This window comes from Apteryx rowi, unplaced genomic scaffold, assembly GCF_003343035.1.
Source record: "Apteryx rowi isolate R43461 unplaced genomic scaffold, aptRow1 scaffold_1, whole genome shotgun sequence".
Classification (NCBI taxonomy): domain Eukaryota; kingdom Metazoa; phylum Chordata; class Aves; order Apterygiformes; family Apterygidae; genus Apteryx; species Apteryx rowi.
This window is the reverse complement of record NW_020447196.1, coordinates 10,360,761-10,381,187: the sequence shown is the minus strand read 5'-3', so window position 1 is coordinate 10,381,187 and position 20,427 is coordinate 10,360,761. Positions and strand designations below refer to the sequence as shown.

Below are 20,427 nucleotides of genomic sequence, written 5' to 3'. Positions count from 1 at the left end.
TATCTGCCTATGACCAATGAATAAAATAAGATAGGCAGACTTCTAGAATCCAAGTTGATAAACGTGACTGAGAACTTGAGGAAGGTTAAAACATAGTAGAGCACCTCTTTTTACTAATAAGAGTTAGTGATAAAATTGAAAATGCTGAATTTTACTCAAAACTTCTCAGCCACTGCTGTTAAATTTTAAAGCAAAGATATGGAGCCTTGCCTTCTGTGCTAGTTAAGGTTTGTGNTTTTTTTTTAAGTTACCCTCTCCATTACTGACTTCTGCTGTAGCTGGGTTGTGCATTGCAGGAAGGGGTTGTGAAGGCTGAAGGTGCAGATTTTCATTGGGGTCCTGGCTCTCTGGTTTTGCTCAGACTGGGACATCAAGTCACATTGAAAGTACTGTACCTGTTACATACAGACCTTAGGCTTGAATGACTGGTCCTTTTGGAAGGAGAAGATTTACTTTACACAGATTCTGATTATTCGCTGGAATTGTGCTGAAGGACACATGAAACTAATTGCTAGGTTTGTTCCTGACTCATTAAGTAGCATTGTACCTTTTATGCTGAGACTTTTGTAAGGATGATATTCTGTACATTATTTCATGTTAAAAGCTGTTGTGTAGTTGAAGATAATTAATCCCTCCCCTAACAATTAGGGCTGCTTTACAATAAAATATAGCTGGAGATTATATATGTGTTTAGATATTCCTGTGTAACCAATTTGTAGCAGAAACTTAGTTCTTATCCTTGTAGAGACTTTCCTTTATGAAAACTCTTGATTCATTCTTCTGCATTTCTGGTCTTTGCTTCATGCTCTGTGTTAATTCATTTATTCTCTGCTAAATAATAAATTGTTTCCTTTTTCTGCAAGGAAAATTCTATTCTTTCTCCCATAACCCCTTTTGACAGTTCCAGGTGAAAATTACTGTGTCAGGCCAGATGGACTTAATAATTGGAATCCAACAAAGCTCTGAAGCGTTCTATTTTTATTATACATCTGTAATGAGCAAATTTTGTGAAACCAAGGAAAGAGTATAAATTAAAGCAAAATGTTGCTAGTACAATTCAAATGGCTTGAATTCTAGAGCAGGTTGTTTCTCTGGCTTTCTTAGTGWTTTGAAACTCTCTCCATACTGTGATTGTAGATTGTTTCTGAGGTTAAGTCAGGCATCAGAGTCATAAACAGATGTGAGTTACATTTTATTAAATTTTATCGTCTTCTGAGGGGGTTTGCTATCAAAGTAAGGCACAAGGAAGGGGTGAATTCCTGATGTTAACAGGCCCAGAATTTCACCCACTTTCTCCTCCTCAACCAAACTGCTCATAGTCCAGCTTCTGAGACTCAKTTTGCTCTGTTGTGCCAGTCTGTGTGAATACCTCCCCAAACTTGAAAACAGTGTCCTTCCGCTTGTCTCGTGTGACTTCATTTGCTCTTCATTTGTTTCAAAGCCTCTGCTGCTTCTCTCCTGCCTAGTGATCAGGACTCAGAGTGAGAAGTGGTTGGACGTAGTTTACGTAGCGCTTTGACTTGTTTCAGTACTTTCTTTATGTTCAGGCAAGTTTTCTACCTGGAATTCATAGACTAGTCTTTTGAATGTTTAACTTTGTAGATCTTTTTACATACTGGATTACCAGGTTCCTCCTCCATGTGGTTTGGTGGTACATTAATTTACACCAGCAAAGACCAACATTTATCTTTCTGAATAGAAATTGAACTTATAATATTTGGGTGGATTCTTTTATTTTAAATTATGTTTACTTTCCTTGAAAGAATGAATTACTGAAAAATAAAGATGAAATACTAGTTATCTGTGTTAAGAGCAAAGCTTTTATTAATAAAAGTTTTAGACAAGGGTGGGCAGATAAATCAATAGAGGTTTGTTGCCAAGTCAAACAAAACCCCCAACCCCCCCACACCATCCCCAAACCTACTACTATAGGATTGATAGAAATTACTAGCTAAGTGTATGGAAGTAATAAAACACCTTTTAAGAGCTTAACCTCTTTTGCAGTGCTGAGGAAATACTTTAACTTGCTTAGTTAGTTCAACTTAATGACTAATTAATTCTGATTTGAAAAGTCAGTTGTGAGTTAAAATTTGTTTACCTCCACCTGTCTTAAATAAAGTTGAATTTGAGAGAAGATCTTCTAGATCTAAAATCCAGAAACATTTGGTTATTAGAAGTTGTCAAATCAATTTACTAATTAAAAATAGCTATATTAGTAAATAATTTTTAAATGTAAACCTGGTTTTGGTAAATTCAAGAGATATATATTGGACTCATACTTTTAAGATGTATTGAAATTAAAATTACACAGGATAGAGATCACAAAATGATCATATGCATCATCTACATTTTTTAACACAAAACTTAGCAAGGAAGTGTTTTTGTATATGAGTTTTAAGTTTATGGTGTCTTTTTAACTACGTTACGTAAATGTTGTACTGTGTTCATCATGTGCACGTTGCCTGCGGTCCAATGGAAATTGCCATAAGATAATTCATGACAAGAGTCACTATAATAAATAATAATTGGATTTGTTGATGGTGAAGCAAGACTAAATTGCTCAATCCTCTACTCTAAATAGCTTACCGCAATTTTTACTAACAGTATCTGTCGTTTAAAGCTAAGCAAGTTGATCGGTGGAACATAAGTGTAGTCCTTTAGATCAAGTGTAGGTCGCTTGTTGCAAACCTTGCTGTATAGGTGGTTGGGTAATGACTGAGTCCCTGTATAAAATATCCCTCCCTTTCTGCCCCAGGGTGGAAATCATTTCCAGTTACTTTTCTAATCATGGAATATATGTGATTGGGAACAGCACTCAGGGATGTTGCAGCCAAACCATCACCTCGTGTCCCAGAGGGTCAGTGGGAGGTGCGCAGCCCGGCACCATGGAGGAGGACCACACGCTGGTCCCGCGGCACGCTGCCCCGGGGGCTCGGGGCTGCTTACAGTGCCAGGCCCCTGGGAAATGCCCCTCCGAAATCCGGTCCCCTCACGCGGAGCTGAAACACTGCCTGCAATAGCTGCTTCTGGGCAGATAATGCTCTAGGTGACCTGTACTTGTCAAAGCAGTGGTGGAAGTGATGATGGGGTAGAAGGCATCCTAGAAACATACTTCTAAGACAGTTCTCTGTGGTTTCCTTTGATGAAATGGTAAATGAGATCATTCGTGATGAATGATTTCAGAACATCCTTATTGCAGTGTTTCCTAATACCCTATTTTTCGCAGTTTTTAATGAATAGTTTTAAGTTCCATTTCTCTCTTAAAAAGCCTGTTGTCTTCCAGCCTTCTTTTAAAATACAAGACTGTGTGGAATAGCTTTAGCATACTAAAATACAAAAAAGAGTCTGTGGCTACTATTTATCAAATTCATTCTGATGATGTAAAACTGAAAGTCACTGCATTGAAATGAAGTTTCAATGTTTTTATTCAAAGCAGCTTCTCACAATGTATAAATACTGCATATTAACACACATGAAAAATACAACTTCTAAGGCACCCAGAAATGTGTCCATACACTAGTTACAGGACCATCAACAAATAAATTGTGTACAATTTGATCTAGACAGTCAATAGTTGATATATCAGAAGATACAAGTCCCTCAGTACTGTACCAGTTTCAGAAAATATTTACAACACTGTGATATAGGGGTGCCTGTACCCTTATAGTATTATAATATGTACTCATCATTACAAATATTAGAAACTGTTTTAGTCTGTTCCATGGTGTCCTGACAAAATAACTTAAGGGCCTAATTTGCAAAGTTCTACAATTAATTACTTGTGCAAGTTCTGAAAATAAATTTACATTGACATAATTTGTGAATTTTTGGTTCTTTGCTTCATCTCAGAGGTTTGGTAATAAGCCTTACCAATAGACATGCCACCCTAGCTGAACATCACTCTTTTCCCAATAAGTCAGTGGATACATCTTTTCCCCTTACACTCGGTGCAGATGAGAAAGCAGTGTTTGTAGCAGAAAGAGACTATTTGATCTTCAGTACAAATGTCAGACTAGTTCACTGGCTAAGCAACTAATGCTTTGTTAGAATAATGTAGTTCTTTGGTCCTTTGTTTTTATGGAAGGCATAATATTTTTATTCACTAAAAATTGAAATCCTGTCTGTGAATAGGTAAGCTAGCAAATGACTTTCAGTGTCGTATTTAAAGTAGCAGTAAAGAGATTTAATATGGCTTAAAACATACGGTTAATTGGGCAGACACAGATAACACATCTAGGATACAGCGTACCCAAATGTACTATGATTAAGATTGTCTATAAGTCTCTTATGTAAACTTCTTTAGCGTCTCTTTAAGAGTGCTGGCTTTAGCCAGATTTGACTTTTATAGACCCAGCCACACAAAGCCTGAGATTAAACTATTGTGGTTGGGAGCACAAATGCACAGTTTATATATACCAAAGCCCACGCTGACAAGTCTAACTATGTTGTTCAAAAGAAACAACCCGTATTATCCTTTTCACAAGAAAAACTTAAGGCCCTGTACTCTGATTTTGCTAACTTTCTTACAGCAATTACTTGGGGAAGTCCTTAGTACTACATATGCAATTATGTAGTTTTAAAGATTTCTTGTACCTAATGGTAAGGCTTATTCACAAATGCAATACATTTACAAATTACATTTAAAACTGTAAAGGCTGGCAAAAAATTAAAAAATAACAAAACAAAACAAACCCCAACCAAAATTGTCTGTTTCTCCCTAACATTAAAAGAGCATTTTATTCTAATGAAAAACTATTGGCACAAAACCATTATATTATAGATTAAAAGAACAGTTAATAGTAGTGAAAAAGATTGCCTAAAACGCATACCCTAACCTACCACAGAAATATAAAAGTTTATATTCTGAAAATATATACTGTATTAAAGTTTGTAAGCTTATTCATTTAAACAGAAATGTACTGAAATAGTAAACTAAGCAACACTTATCTACAGCAAAAATATACATGCAGGACAACACAAAATAAATTGCTTACCTTTAATATCTACAAATGCAAAACTGTAGATTTTTAAAGATTGTACAAAACAATTTACACAATAAAATAACATACTTAACAACAAATTGCATTTATAACCTTAAATACTGTGAATATTAGTAAAGGTACCCAGACTAATATGTACAGTACATCTAAATATCTGAATACCTAGTAAGGACAGCAACACAAGAGAGAATTGATTCTGATCTTTAAATACTGGAAAAGAAGCTTTTGACATTGTTACTATTCTTTCTTGAAGGGAAAATAGATTCCATGAAAACTAGATTGTAACTGTATAGATATGAATAATTAAAAATGTTAACTATGTTTAGCTCTTGCTTTAATGGAAAAATAATTATAGAAAATGTATTTCAACCATTCCTTTGTCATAAAAAATGCTAAGATACAGATATTTGAAAAATCAGATGAAATGATGCAGTTTAAAGGTCTAAACTTATGATTCTTCTTTGTTTGAAAATCTCATATGGAAAGCATACCTTCACATTGCTGAGCAATTTTTCTAAATTTATCTACAGAAAACAAGCATAGTACTGAAATAAACTTCCTAATATTTTATTAACACATTTAACACATGACTAGGAGTTATGGCTCTCTGGACGGGAGTAAAGAAAGAAAAAAAGGAAATTGAGGAACCATGGTACTTTCCATTACTTTTTTCCGAAGTCATATATTGGAGGCCTGATTGTGCAAACACTTAGGCACGTGAATAATTTTCACTTGAGTAATCCCTCTCCTTTTAGTGGGACTGCCGTACAGGTGACTCACGTGTGCCCACAGACATCGTAGCGGGGCCTGTGGCATGGCTGGAAGGTTGTGGAAATAAGCAACTCTTGGTATAAAACAAGCAGTATAGCTGTCATTTCAAAGAGTTGCTGAAGGAGCTCCTMTTTGCTTCAGACATTGAAAAATAAGTCACTTGTTTTGATAGTGCTTTTTGAAGACTTTTAAGCTGGCTAATTAGAAGCCAGTTTTCATATTTTTTATGAAGAACTTCCATGAAAACTTCTGCCTTTGGAGTAATGATTTCCTTAAAGATCAATGGTACAATCAGGCCRTAGAAATAGTGCTTTTATTTATTTGTGGAAAAAGAAATAATACATAAATGTGTTGAAGGCTACTGTTTACTGTAATCACCTGTTTGCTAACTTTACAAAGGTTTGTGGAGATGGTCATGGAAAGACTGCGAGGGAGAAAACTTAACAACCTCATTTGCGGAGGTCTCAACCATAACCTAGTCCGTTAGTCGCTGAGCTCAAGGATGGAGAGTAAGTGCACAAATTACAAAATAAACAAACGTGCAAAGCTTCTGCTTCAAGAGCTTTTGATTTGGGCATGCTAAAATGGCAGCTGAAGTCACTGAGCAGGTTTGTGTTATTTCCATATTAACTGCCTTACTAGCAAGAAAGAAATGAGAGAGATCCAGTGTCTAGAAGTCGGTCAGTGTCACTGAAAAATACTCAGATCACAGTCTAAAGTATCTGATTGGATTTCCGTCATTTATCGTGGACTGCTTTTATGGATAGCCATAAGTTCTTGTAACCAGATGGTGGGGTGGCCAGATGTGGAGAGCTGGGAAAAGCAAAATGAAACCTCGCCCTCCACTTTGTTCAGTACCTAGCACCTTGTATAAACTGTTGGCCCACACCCAAAGGCCTCCAGAGCAGAAATTATCTCACACCTGAGGAATCAGGCAACTAGACTAAGGCTCATAAAGATTTGTTTTTAGACTTCAGACCAAAAGGGGATGTTTAAACCTGAAGAACAGTAAGATGCCACATAACGGCACCACTCACCCTGTTACTGACATCCGGCTAACAGGAAAATAGTAAACTGAAATAAAGCATCTTGTTGGCAAGCCCTTCAATGCTCCTCAAGAAGGCAGAAGGTGAAGAGAGACTTAGGGGGGACTCACTGTTTCAGAATCCGCTTTTTTTTCCTTAACCCTGGCAAATACATCTTTGTACAATTTCCCCGCGTACAGGAGCATGCACATGGCTGTTTCTTTTAGTGCCCACAGCACACTGTGTGTTTTCTATATAGTCTTTATTTTCTACACAGCTCGCTGCTAAAAATGTTTGCATTCTTATGTGATACCATTAATTCAGTCAAGGGAAGCATGAAAATAGGATCTGTGATCAACCAACAGCTGAATATGAACACAAAATAAATAAGTTAAATAAATTCAACGAAGAAAAAATCCTAGTAATTTTTGTAAAACTAACTTTACATATTATACATATAAATTATCAGATTTTTCCATTACACTGTTAGAACCTAGAAAAAAATAATTAAAATATTTCATAAGTATGATGGTTGGGTCTACAAAATGGTACGCTGACCCAGTTTTCCGATTGAGCCCTCTGTGTCAGCCCAGATGTGTTGCAACAGCAAGAATAAGTTAAGAAGGACAGACAAAATAAATCATTACAGATGGTGTGCCTTTTTGGGCCTCAGTGGTGCTTCTCAGCACATGGAATGTGTACTTTTATCTGGATGAGCATGTGAAAGATGCAGCCCTCTGCAGAGATTATGTGCGCTGAACAAGCCTGCCTACGTCTCTGTTACACAAAATCAAACCAGCTAGAAGCAGCTGTGTAACTCACAAGGAAATGGACACAACCATAGGTATTAAGATACACCGTCACAAATTCCTCAAGGATGCATTGCCTCTGCTTTTCAAACACGGGTAATGGTGGGCTCTGTTTACAGTCGGAGCATTTTCTCTTGAAGTTAGGCCATGACATCAGACTTCATAAATTTTGTCTTGCAAGTAGCTGAATAATGAATCCAGTCCTTTGGAAGAACTCCACAGCTGTTTTAACATCTGACACTCTTTCTCATTCACATCTTCCAGTCCGGATTTCAGGAAGCTCCGCACAAGGCATTTAGACTCTTCCAATACCTAAAGCCAAAATACTGCTTAGTATTTTATTTTGAATCTGATAAAATTATTATGGATAATGGTCTGAGCAGCATTTTTATACTACTGACTTTTACAATCTAAATAACTCCTTTGGGCACAGAAATGAGGTCTGATTTTCAGCTGCAATTCCAGTTGCTGATAGTGTCTTTATGAATTTAGGACTTCTGTGGTTTATGCATTAATGTCAACATTTTTAAAAGGAAAGAGGGATTCAGGGCTACCTTATTTTATTGAAGGTCTGCCGTGAGGTTCTAAAAGGAGCTGAACTCCCTCTTGTTGAACATGTGACCCGCTGAAATGAAGATTTGTGAGGCATGATACATCAGCTACCTGTTTTCTGGAAACTACTTTTTAAGGTTATAGAGTTTTGACACCCAAATGTGGATGTCCATCTTTAACAAATTTTCCCCATGAATTAATTAATTGTCAGAACAGAAATGAATAGGAATGGGCCTTTACTGCAAACACCTTTTCGAGTTTACTTGCTTAAATGTTTACAAAAGTGAAATTGCATTTTATAACAGAAGAGTGTTAAGTGAAAGAAGCACCCTCTGACAATCCTGAAGTTACATTTTCTTAGAATGATACAAGAGGTCATAACGAATCACCTCAAGTTTTTACATCAGAAAGCTCAATCTCAAGCCTTAATAATCTCTCTTAATAATTGTTGTTAGTTAGGTGTGAACAGCAAGTCCGTGGTTGCTCCCACAGTTCAGCTGTTATTTCTCCCAGACCATTTTTGAGCAGAATGAGATTGCCTCCTTTAAAATTCCTTTTGAAATTTACAACACAGATATATATCTTGCAAGAAACCCAACTACTCAAACAAAATCATTAGTAATTTATGCAGTATTGCATTTTGGGGACAGAAGATTTAATGTAAATTATTATCCTGTTTATGGCAAGGGGGATGCGTACTCTCCACTCAACTTTGCCAACACCTACATTTGAAGCCCAGTTCCTGTATGTTACAGGTTACAGCACTGTGCTATTCCAGAATAGTATTTCTCTTTAATAAGTGGTGTTAATTGTAAGTAGCTGGGCCTGTGCATTATTCTGTTGTGAACAAGTATCCACAGTCAACTTGGATGAGCTCATTATATTCATTGTTTTTGTGACTTCAGCCTGATTTGCATTTAGGATCTCAGAGAATAAATCTAATCCGTGACAGTTTTAACTCTAATCTTTGTCCACAAGTTAGCACTGGTCTTCTTTCTGACAGGTCTCAGGAGAAAATTTCATTGCCATCCAATAAAGTGAAGGAAAGAAGAATTCACAGTAAGGCCTAGAGGTTTTCCCAGTTCATATAATACATGTTATATCAGCATGATCAAATAAGCTTATGCTATGTTTCCAGTGAGTTTCATTCTGAATGTCTTTTGTGAGATATAATCTACACTTTATTTAATTAAAAATCTCCTGTGCTTCTATCTTGTCTTTTACAGCAGATCTTTTAAATGAAACTGAGGGATGCTAAGATAGTTTCGGGGATATGAAGTATAACAGTAAACTGTAGCAATTTGTACTTTTGTTAGTGCAGTTTTATTGCAGCCAGTATTAGTTTCTTCATTGCATTTTTTTAAAGCAGGGATGAGCCTGGAACAGGAGTCTATCTGCCTGAAGGAAAAGGGCCTTAGAAAGTAAAACTAGGAAAGGATTTTCATTCAACTGTTATGTACACAAAAGGAGAGTTACACCGTATCCACATGCTCTTCAGATCCATCTATGTCTGGATCTCACCTCTTCTTCACAGTAGAGGTTAGCTGGCATTATTATACCCTTCTGGTGCCCTGTGCAGAACGTTTTGCAGAATCAGGAACTATGCAGGTGCAGAAAAGAAGGCAGAGTCAGCTGAGACTTAGTGGGCCAGGACAACATGAAGGCCAAATATATTTTCTTACATCCTGCAGAGATGTCCCAATACTGTTGTACAGTTTCAGACTCTTCCTTCTTTATAAAGTAAAGCTATGCTGAAATCCCCTTTCAAAATCTGTGGCAAGGATGTTCTACTTGTTTTSAATAAATGTGGAGTTGGGGAAATGAAACAACGCTCCCTGCCCCTGAGAAAAGGGGAATCTCTGAGTTCCCTGATCCCTATCCAGGTTTGCTCATGCTAACCCCTCTTCCACAGGTATGGTTGTGGAAACTGAGGACCCATCTTTCTGATGTGATAAGCCTTTGGAGCACACCTTACCTTTGCGAAGTGTAATTTAGTCACAAAGCTGTTTGATTCCTTACCACTGCACTGCAGGATGCCATTTCCTTCACTCGTAGCATCACTTCTTGGCTGAACGTTGTTGGCCAAAATACTTGTGACACTAGTCCTCTGCTGCAGGCTTCCTGTGCTGTCAGCTTTCTCCCACAGAACAACATTTCATTTGCCTATAAAAGCAAAAGGTTACTTGAGATCTTGGGTTATTATTCCCTTAAAACTTTTTCCATGCTTGCCTGCTATTTTCAAGATTAAATTTACAAATGTTCTCCTGTATCTTTCCATACTGCAGAATACTTAAAAAGGAGTTTTGGTAGCTATTTAAGGATTGTGCAGGTGGCCAGAGCACAGCATGGGCTTCATTTAAAGAGAAATGTGCTGGCATGCGTGATGAATCTATATTGCTGATTTTACAAGAGTAACTGTCAATGATACAGTGATACTGTGCCAACAGTCACAGAACTTAGTATGAAATACTTTGTGGGTCAGATTCTACTTTGTTACAATGGTAAAAAGCTAAGCAACATTTCTGGAATTATTAAGGACTGTCTGTAGAAAAGAAGCAAAGAACAGTGTTTAGCTTTGTTACTGCACAATCCTAACACAATACAGGTAAGTACTTTGTAACATTATTCTGCCAATCCATTTCTTCCCTTTTCTATCGTGATCTTGGCAATAATCACTCTTTCAACTTGTGTTAAATCTTTATTGTATACTGCATGTGGAATATATTGAATTCTGAGGTCATTTTATGATAAGAAATAAATAGGGATTAGATGAACTTTCATTGGATTTTATTTCCACTCCTGACAATTCAGAGAAACACTTGTGTTTTCTGTTTTGCTTCTTAAAGACAAAGAAAACAAGAACGTGAAATAATTAACACAGATTCTTCAGGAATTTTAGATGGAAAACCTTACCAGTGCAACACCCAGTATTTGTGGGAATGTATATGATGAGCAGCCAGCTGGAGTGAGTCGGATTGTTGCATATGGTGTCTGAAACCATGCCTTCTCACTTGCCCAAACGATATCACATAGTGGTAAAATAGAAGCTCCTAACCCGAGAGCAGGGCCGTTGATAGCAACCACAATTGGCTTCTTAAACTGAATAAAAGCTTTTACAAAATCCCTAAAATAAAAAATAAAAGGAAGATCTTGAATACAGAAATAACACTTAGATAAATTCCCGAGCCTAAAGTACTTAATCTGAAAACAAAATTGAACCTCAGATGAACGCAATAAATGCCATGGCCGAGTTTTATGAGGTCAGAATTGCAGGATACTTTCTACTTCACATGTGGATAATTTCTCTCATGTTTAGTTATTTAATCTTTCAGAGTACCTGGGATATTAATAGTTTTGTGTATGCTGAATATTAATAGATTAATCAAAATGCACTGACTGTTGCAGTGGTTGCAGAATGGCTTGGTTAGAGTTAGTTTTACTTCTTGACCAGTAACTCATGAGTTTGTACACATAGTGTTTCTCAGTTTGTTCCAGAATGGCTAGTGTGGATTCTGACARTCTGCTTTGGCTAACTTGGTGAACATGTTTTAGCATGAAAGACAGAGGAAACTCATAGGTGTTTTTTGCATATTTACATTTTCAAAAAGCTCTCTTAAGATCCTGTGTCAAAGATTACTGCAAGTCCCATCAATGGATTAGGAGATAATGAATGTTCTGTACGGCACACCAGCTGAAAGAACAAGACCCGCAAAAGGGGAGTCAAAGAGAGGGAAAAAAGTTTAAACGAGAGAATTATGAGAGTGATCTGTTTGGTCTTTGTTGCAAATGACTGATCTAAAGCATAACAAAGTAGATGTCCATTCCTGCCTACAACAGTAAATGTGAAGCAATGGGAAATAATGGGGAAATAATACGATTGGATTCATCTGGATGAGTAAACTGGAACATGTTAAATTCTGTGATATTAAGAGATATTCTGAATAAGGCACCTACCACTTAGGAACTGTGGAAAGACATCTGTTGAATGGAAAAGTCTATACACCAGTTAGGAAAAAGCATGAGTGTAATTGTGGGCAAATTATGGGCTCCAGCAGCTCAGTGCACAACAAGTATATGAAGGCAAACAAGATGCTCAATTACTTTAGATAAAAAAGACATATATTAATCAAATTCAATACGAAGCAGGTGATTCTGTGACTGCCTTAGGTATTTGTTAGATCCAGTGTGCGTCATTGCTGACAGACTATATGAAAGAACATGACTACATTTTGTTAAATATGCCCTTGGATGAGTTGCAGATCTCCCACTGAGGTCAAAAAGACCTGGACTTACACATCTGAGAACAGAATGTGAGCCTTGCAGGTTAGAGTCCTGACTTGGCAAAAAATGGAAAACAGACTGAAGACAAGTATTTCATTGAACTGAAGTGCAAGGAAATTGTCTATATTTTAAAGGAAAAAGAAGAGTCTGAGGTGACCCATCATTAAAAGCTAAATGAATGAGTTCTGTTTTTCCGGCTATCTAGTAAGGAATTGATTTCTGACTATGAGAAAATAAGGAGTCATGTGGGAATTCAGGCAGCTCTGTTACACAATGAGCAATACAACAGAAGATCCGAGACATGACAAAGAGAGTGAAACAAAGAACATCATATTTATGTGTTCAAGACACAGTTTCTTCCTAGAGGATGGGAGGATTCAGGAGAGTTGTTCATTTTTTTGGGTTGCGGAAGCAATGTTGTTCCCTTGTCTCATCATTTCTCTGGTTGTTTATGGTTATATAATGACTGTGGATCACTGCACCTGATTAATTCCAGAATTTTGGGAACTGTAGCAGATAAGCAAGTAAGCCTTGCAAGTAAGACTAGGTGTGGGCAACAGGCATGTGAAGAATGAGAGGCAAAAAGAACAACCAGAATGGACAAGTAGTGGCAGCAGACCTGAGAACCATATGAAGGCAGAAGTAAACAGAGTTGTAGAGAAAAACAGGAAGCATGTAGTGATAAATGGGACCTGGACGTGAATATGGAAGAGCAATCAGGGGCATAGAGACGGAATGTTTAGATGATGGGGAGGAAGAATGAATGAATGAAGGGGAAGGGATGAACGAAATGTGAGATCTTCATATGAGCAAGCAAGGAAGGAAGGACCTGGAGCTGGGGAGGTTGGGGAGAGAGTGGAACAGAACATTGAGCAGACACTCTGTGCCTCGGTCATGCAGGAAGGATGGGGAACACAGAGCACATGGCACAGTGGATGGTATGGAACGTGCCACCTATAGAATGGACTGTAAGAGTAAAACATAGGGAGCTTATGGGGGGAGCAACACCTGCATTTGGTGCAGTGCACCTACGGAAGCTGCACTGTCCAGCACTCTACTTATCTCAGTTGCCTGCTTGGTACATTGTTTGTTTCAGTGAGTTCTCATTGTCCCCAGAACACGATGTGTTTCCATGTCTCTGAACTGTAAGTTCGGGTGTGTAGTTGCTGGTCTAGAAGATCCTTGTTTCAATTGGAGACAGTCTTTAAAAAAGACTTAAAGTTCTAATTGCTGCACAGGAGAACGTGAAGCTCAAAGATCAGAGAAAGTGTTATGTGCAGAAGGCTTCTGTTTTCACTAGAGGAGGTCTGGAAAGTTGACCAGTGAATGCACTTTGGGATGCTCAGAAATGGCTGCCTGGTCGCAGTGGTCTTGCTTCAGGTTAGGGCCCATAAATACATCAAAGGCTGTAAACAAATTAAACGAGTAAACTCCTCTGTCTTAGTTTTCTTCTGACCACATCCAGAATTCCATGTATCGGGTCATGTAACGATGCCTCACTGATGATGTGACAAGGAAAACCCTGATGCTAGGGATGCCTTCCAATGAATCGCTTTTGAGTGCAGGGCTCTGTAGACCACATATGCGCGGTTGCATTGCAGTCTCTCTACCCATTTCCTGCTCCAGGAGTGCAATGCCAGACACGCTTCTAGATGATCTCAGCTCAGGCTGATGAGCTGTGTTCCATGCCTGGAGAGAAGCTACAAGACCACACACTCTCTGAGTTGCAAACCCCAGAGGCAGTAGATGATGACAGGGGCCAAGCAAATAAACCATTGACGTGATATGAGATTTGACAGGTGTTTAAACTTCAGTTTTATCTTGTGATCAGAATATGAGATCCATAGATTAGAAAGCGAAAATGCACTGTAATGAAGATTCTTATTTCATGTTGATACAAACCTATCAGTCTAACCTGATGTAGAACAGTGAAAGCAGAGATGGGTTCCTGTGTATTAGGATATCCTAACCACTGAAAAAGCAAAAAGTATGTTTTTCCTATGCTTATTATAGTATATTTTCCATGGGTTGAGTCCTTTGTTCACAGAAAGCACTGAGAGAGTTAAATGGAAAAAATAGTATATTGTTTCCAGAAGTACAATAAAAATCTATTTCCAGTGGGCCTGAATCCGACATTCTTGACAAGTAGAAGTACATTGTGTGAGTACTTCAAGAGTGTTCCATGAGTCCGGGGATGGAAAAACTGAGTACAAATATCACAGTCTGGCTTATACTCGTTTAAATGTTGAATTGATAAGTATGCCTGTATATAAATGTGCATACATAAATATATACAAATATAGCAATGCCTATCTATGCAATATTTAAATGAGTAATATTAAAYTTGTGTCTTTTCATAGAGTGTGAATGTGCTCTCAAACAAGAGTAGTGATTTTCTTCCCTCCCATTCTTTTTGGTTCCACATTTTTAAAGATCCCTCACATTAAGAAAAGTAATCTAGGATCTGTCTTTCAAAGGGTTTTTCCTTTTTCCTCTTTGTTAATATTACTAAATGATATTCAAGCATAGCTAGAGTTTTAAAAACAGGTAACTTTTTTATATTTAAGTAGTACATTTTCATTCTTTTAAAATAATTTTTACTTCTCTGAGAATTTCAAAAGTATCAAACTGAGAATCCAAACTGATCTGCAGTAGTTGTAACCAAGACAACTGATGGTTAACGGACTGAGGTCACTATTCAGAATGTCTTGGCTTTTGGTAGGGAAGTGAAATACATATCATGGAACAGCTAAACCTAATCTTATGTTATACTAATGTGTCCAAAATGTAGATCTGTTGTAAAACAAATTCTTTAGTATTCCTTCATAGAATTGTTGGAACGTGCTGCATAGAATTTGAAAGCTCTCAGAAGAAGCATATTTATTTGTAGGAAGTAAAAAACACAGACCGAACCCTCAGCTGGTACAGACTAACTTAGTGGAGTAATGCTGATTTGTTTTGGAAGATCTGCCCAATATGTATACCGTGTGGATAATGAAAATATTTGGTGAKGTATTGTGCAGATTGAGTGGTAGACATACTAATGTCTACATGTCATAAACTCTGAATTTCTATTAAGATAACCTGATATATGTAAGGAAAGTCGCATTTTAGTTATGAAAATAAAACTACATTTACATATATATTAAGTAATTTAAATTTAAGGAAAAGAATGGAGACCCTTCTAATAAGGTTCTGAAATACAGTGGAAGACTGCTATTTCAACAGAATATGACTAAGCCATGGATTCCCATTTGTGCTGAAATTCATTAAAATCATGAACATTAAAACAAATAAAATATGTGCCTTTCAGGAACCACTTTAGAACATGAAGCCATAGCTAATTTGAAAAAAAACCAAAGTTGTATTTGAATTTGGAGGAATAATTTGAAATATTAAATACAGAGAAGTGGAATAAAATAAATTGCTGTGAATAGTAGCACTGGAATATATGTGCTTTCTTTTCTAATAAGGAAAGGTCCAAGGTTCTTCTACTAAATAAATTTGTAGGATTATATTAGAATGCAATCAACACTTAAATATACAACATTTTTGGACCTGATAAATATCTTTATAATCACACACTGCATTTCATAATTTAGAGATCATAGGTAAGCTTGGGTCACCTTATAGCTTCTGCAATCCTAGTGCTTTCCTTTCTTCTGTCATTGGATAACCTGCCAATTAAATATGAGTAATCTAGGCCACTACAGAATACACTTCCCACTGCGCTGAGAAGTAAGAGTTTACTGTCATCAGCTGATGCATTGCACAATGCTCTCCGAACTTCCTTCATGATCTGTGGATAAAGAAAAGTAAACAATTCGACATGCATGCCGTTGCAATATCATTTCCCTAATTTTACAAACCTTATTGATTTTGAGAGACTTAAATTTTGGGCTCTATCAATTAATACTTGCATAAATTATATATATTTGTATCATTTTAATATACTTAGAATGATAACAGAGTTTACAAAATGTTTTATATTTGGAAGTGCTTTATAGATGTTTACTAATTCAAAAAGTTTTTATAACTTGGCTGTTCTTTGCTTATTCTATGGGAAATTCTAGCTACCTAGATACTGATACTATTTTTTTGCAATTTAATAGTTTCAAATATCACTTTTTGTTTTCATAGTTTAAAAAATACTCAGTGTACATCACCATATCCTTAGTAACATGGTTATCACAACAATAGCCTGTTAACCTCAGTATGTTGTAAGCAAAATCTATAAACCCAGTTTTCAGTTCTTCRGCTACTTTGGTTTAAAATGGCATGAACCAGAGCAAGGCAGGGACAAGAGGACTTCATATACATCAGTATGACAAATATATTATTCATATTTCTGTGGTCGGTGATAAAGTCTACAAAAGTTAGACCAAAAAGCCAGTAGAAAGACCTTTTTACTCTGTGATTTACAACCAAATCAAACTATTAATTGCACCATAAATCAAGACTAATCAAAATCCATAGAGAACTGAGCTGCTGGTATTGTAAGAAAATAGCCTGTCATTTGAGTGGAACTGTTTTCCTAATGATTTTTAAAAGGAAATATTACTTCATAAATTTCTGAAAGGTAATTTCTTGTTTGGTCACAGTTCAGCATGGCAGGTAAGCCTGGGCTTACCCTGTGGTGTGTAGGTAGCCCCACTGACTTACTGATTTCAGGAGTTTGGTTTCTCCTGTTATCCTCAATGATTTGCTTTTCACTTTAGTAGAGCCGTGATTTCATTTAGCGTGACACTTCTTATGCTTAAACATACTCATGTGCCCAGGTAGTTTTTATACACAGGGGCCTGTTGAGTCAATTTTTTCTCTTTGCATTGAAAGGTTTGCTGTTAGGGTAAATTTGCAAAGATAGCAAATGTGGTTGGTGGATCAAATACAGTTTCCGCATAAGAGAGAAACAAGATTTTTAGCTTGCAATTATTTCTGTTCACTATTTTCTCTTTCCAAAAATCCTTTACATCGCTGAAATGTTTTATGTAAGAAATCTCCCTAAACAGATAACAGTTTTGTTTATACCATTTTAAATAGGTAGACTTTTATTATAAATTCTGTGGCTTATGAGAACAAGCTTGAACTTGTGTGTTCAAACCATGCAGTGCAATGCTAACTGCCTGCTTCCCATATGTGTTTGCATAGGAATACCTGCCTTCTGTCGGCTGCTAGGACGGGGACACGAGAAATCGGCTGGTGAACTTTTAGAAGCTTCCCTTTAACATGTGCACTTCGGAGCGCCTGTAATACTGGGTATGTAACAGTGGGTGGAAGTGAAGTAATTAAAAGCAGCAGAATTTGGAACTGTATTTGAAATTCTTGTGTAGGTACAAAAATGTCACCAGCAATATTGCAAGTATTGTTTATTCTCAGAATCTCAGAGGCTCTCAGCCCTCAGGTGGTAAAAATGTGGGCAAAACTGCGTATTTTGTAAAGGGAAAGCAAAGGGAAAACAAAGCAAACCTCTGCTCAAAGTTAAAAAAAGAAACTGTAGAAGTCAGCAGTTGTTAGAACTAAAAAATATAATTYTTGATTTAATTCCATGTGAGTACAACATTGTCCTCTTAGTTTACTTTAAACATTTTAAATGTCCTCAAAATCTGCTCTTTCTAAGGGAAGGTGTATAAATAACATTAGGGAATAGTTAGTCATTTTATGTACAATGAGGAGTTCTGATTTATATGTGATGCCATGTTATGATATTACATCCAGTAGGTTTCTCTTCTGTTTCCCTTTCTCCAGTGATATTTGCATACATACCATCTCTTGRGTGTTGCCACTGCTGTCCTTCAGATACATAATCCACTGCAAACCTGGCATGTTTTCATCACCCCCCTTATTAATTTGGATGTCTAAAGTCATCTAAAACTACATATATGTACATATATGGCTTTTGGGCAGAGGTTATACTACATGGAAAAAACAGTATTCTGCCATCATCTTTTTTTCAGGTTTTGGAGAGGGTGGTATTAAAGGTCAATTATTAGAAAATGATTTCTCAGATCTCGTTGAAATAGGACAGGCTTTGACAGTATCCTGGATAGCATTTTTAAGGAAGAATGGAAATTTATTTGTACTGTTCCACTGGTTTCTAGTGAAAGAAAATAGTATCAGAAACCAGAAAAAAAGCATAATTCTGTCTTATCAATATCTAGAAAATATTTTTTTGACAAATAGCTGTAAGTTTGTTACTATCTTTTTCATCAAAAGGTGCTCAGAAGCTCACAGGAATATCCCCATGCCAGCAAAGTCAGTTCCCACTCCCTTGTTCTGTGGTATGGTTCCTTTGCCTGGGCAGCCCAAAATTCATGTGGCCACCATGGCCCTCAGCCTTGTTATATCTACCCGGCTGTCCACGCTTCACCTGGCATCACGGCCTTCCTCCCTGATCGTTTGTGTATGGCTGTTTTCCTCCTGATGTTTATACAATTATAGGAAAGCTACTGACAATAAAATCAGACAAAAAGATGATTTGCCTGTTTAGCTCCAGAACTGTGTGTTAAACTGCAGTAGTCTAAAGGTGCTTTTGGTTCAGAACTTGCTGTTTTCAAGTACAAACTTCCATTTAATGCAGTAGTGAGTTCACGTAAAAAAAAATGGATATGGTGTGTATTTTTAGTTATGTTCCTTTGCCAAATTCCATATTACTTTTTCTCTCCTTCATGGTACTTGAACCTTCCCTCATTTTGGTATAATTATGGCATTTGATAAATTAAATTTTACTTTCTCTAGCGAGACAGATCTATTACTATTTGCAGGGCTCCATAGCTTTATTCTCCATTTCCATGTCTTTTTTTTAATAAGCTTTTTTATGGTCAGTCAAATTCAGTCAATTTTCAATTGTGGGGATAGTATTTTTATTTGTATTTGACTAAAGTTTCTGAGGAAATTTTCAGCTTAACAAAATCTATCAAATTATAAATTTAGACAGCTCTAATGCTTCACTTACTGTTTTACTGAAACCCAAATATATAATAAAATTATCGCTCTTTCAAAAGCTGCTTATTTTATAATCCTGTCAAGACAAGAAGGTGGTTAGTTTCTTAACAGGACACCTTATATTGCAAAATAAACATAAAATGTTTAAAAACTTCATTAAACTGAGAGCTTAGTTTAATGCCTTTCATGGGAAGTAGGAGGTTTTAAAAGGCTTTTGGTGCTGTTTGGTTTAGATATTGCTTACATTCTGGGGAAATCAGGAAGTTGGGAATTTATCACCTTAATTATGCAAGAGTCAGTAGTCTCTTGTTCATATAAATAGAAATACTAGTTTAAAAGATTAACTTCCCTGAACCTCTAAAGATTCACTGTTGATACTCTTAAAGGAAAATATTCTGTAAATATTACAGTAAAAGAAAAGTGTAGAACCATTCAGTTGTTCTTAGAACCTCTTCCACAAGTCTTACCTTTTTGCATAAATACACTTTTTGTTACTTATTGACTCTTCATGCAAACAGATTCTGAGTCCTTTTCTRTATAAAGCTGTTTGATAAATAAAAGATGTAAGAACCTATATGGCTGTCTTCAGGCATAGGTATTGGCCAAAGAAACAATCTGTCTTTGTACGGCAGCAAAAATACACATAGCAGTAAACTTGTACCTGCCATGTTTTCTTTTAAGTCGGGAAAAGTTTAAAGCAAGGAAAAGTGAAGGCACACCAGTGCTTCAAAATACATCATGTAGAACCTGTAATTCTCATGGCTAGAAATTTGAAGCCTGACTCTTCTGCATGTAGAGTGAACTTGAAATAGTTATATCAGTCCTTATTGAAAACATTAGCTGTTTAGCATATGTTTTGCTTTTAATTCAGTGGAAGATTAATTCCTAGCTATATTAACAGTGTAAAGTAAAAACAGTGGATGGATCCATTTAATCTCAAGTTTGAAACAGAACTTGGATCCTTGAAATGTGCTGAATTAAAGCAGCAACATCATCATTGGAGAAGGAACTTCAGAAGCAGCAAAAGATCTGTGAGAGAAAATGCTC

General features: G+C 36.6%; 1 protein-coding gene across 1 annotated transcript in view; it reads right to left on the bottom strand.

Annotated features, from left to right (window-relative positions):
* Positions 1–3,407: 3,407 nt before the first annotated feature.
* CDYL2 (chromodomain Y like 2) overlaps positions 3,408–20,427 on the bottom strand; it is a 36,247-nt gene continuing 19,227 nt past the window's right edge. The window contains exons 5-8 of the mRNA XM_026059844.1: positions 16,065–16,237; positions 11,071–11,281; positions 10,177–10,320; positions 3,408–7,917 (exon numbers count right to left, since the gene is read on the bottom strand). Of these exons, the coding sequence (XP_025915629.1) occupies positions 7,759–7,917; positions 10,177–10,320; positions 11,071–11,281; positions 16,065–16,237 (687 nt within the window). The 3' untranslated portion in view covers positions 3,408–7,758. The remainder of the gene's footprint in view (positions 7,918–10,176; positions 10,321–11,070; positions 11,282–16,064; positions 16,238–20,427) is intronic.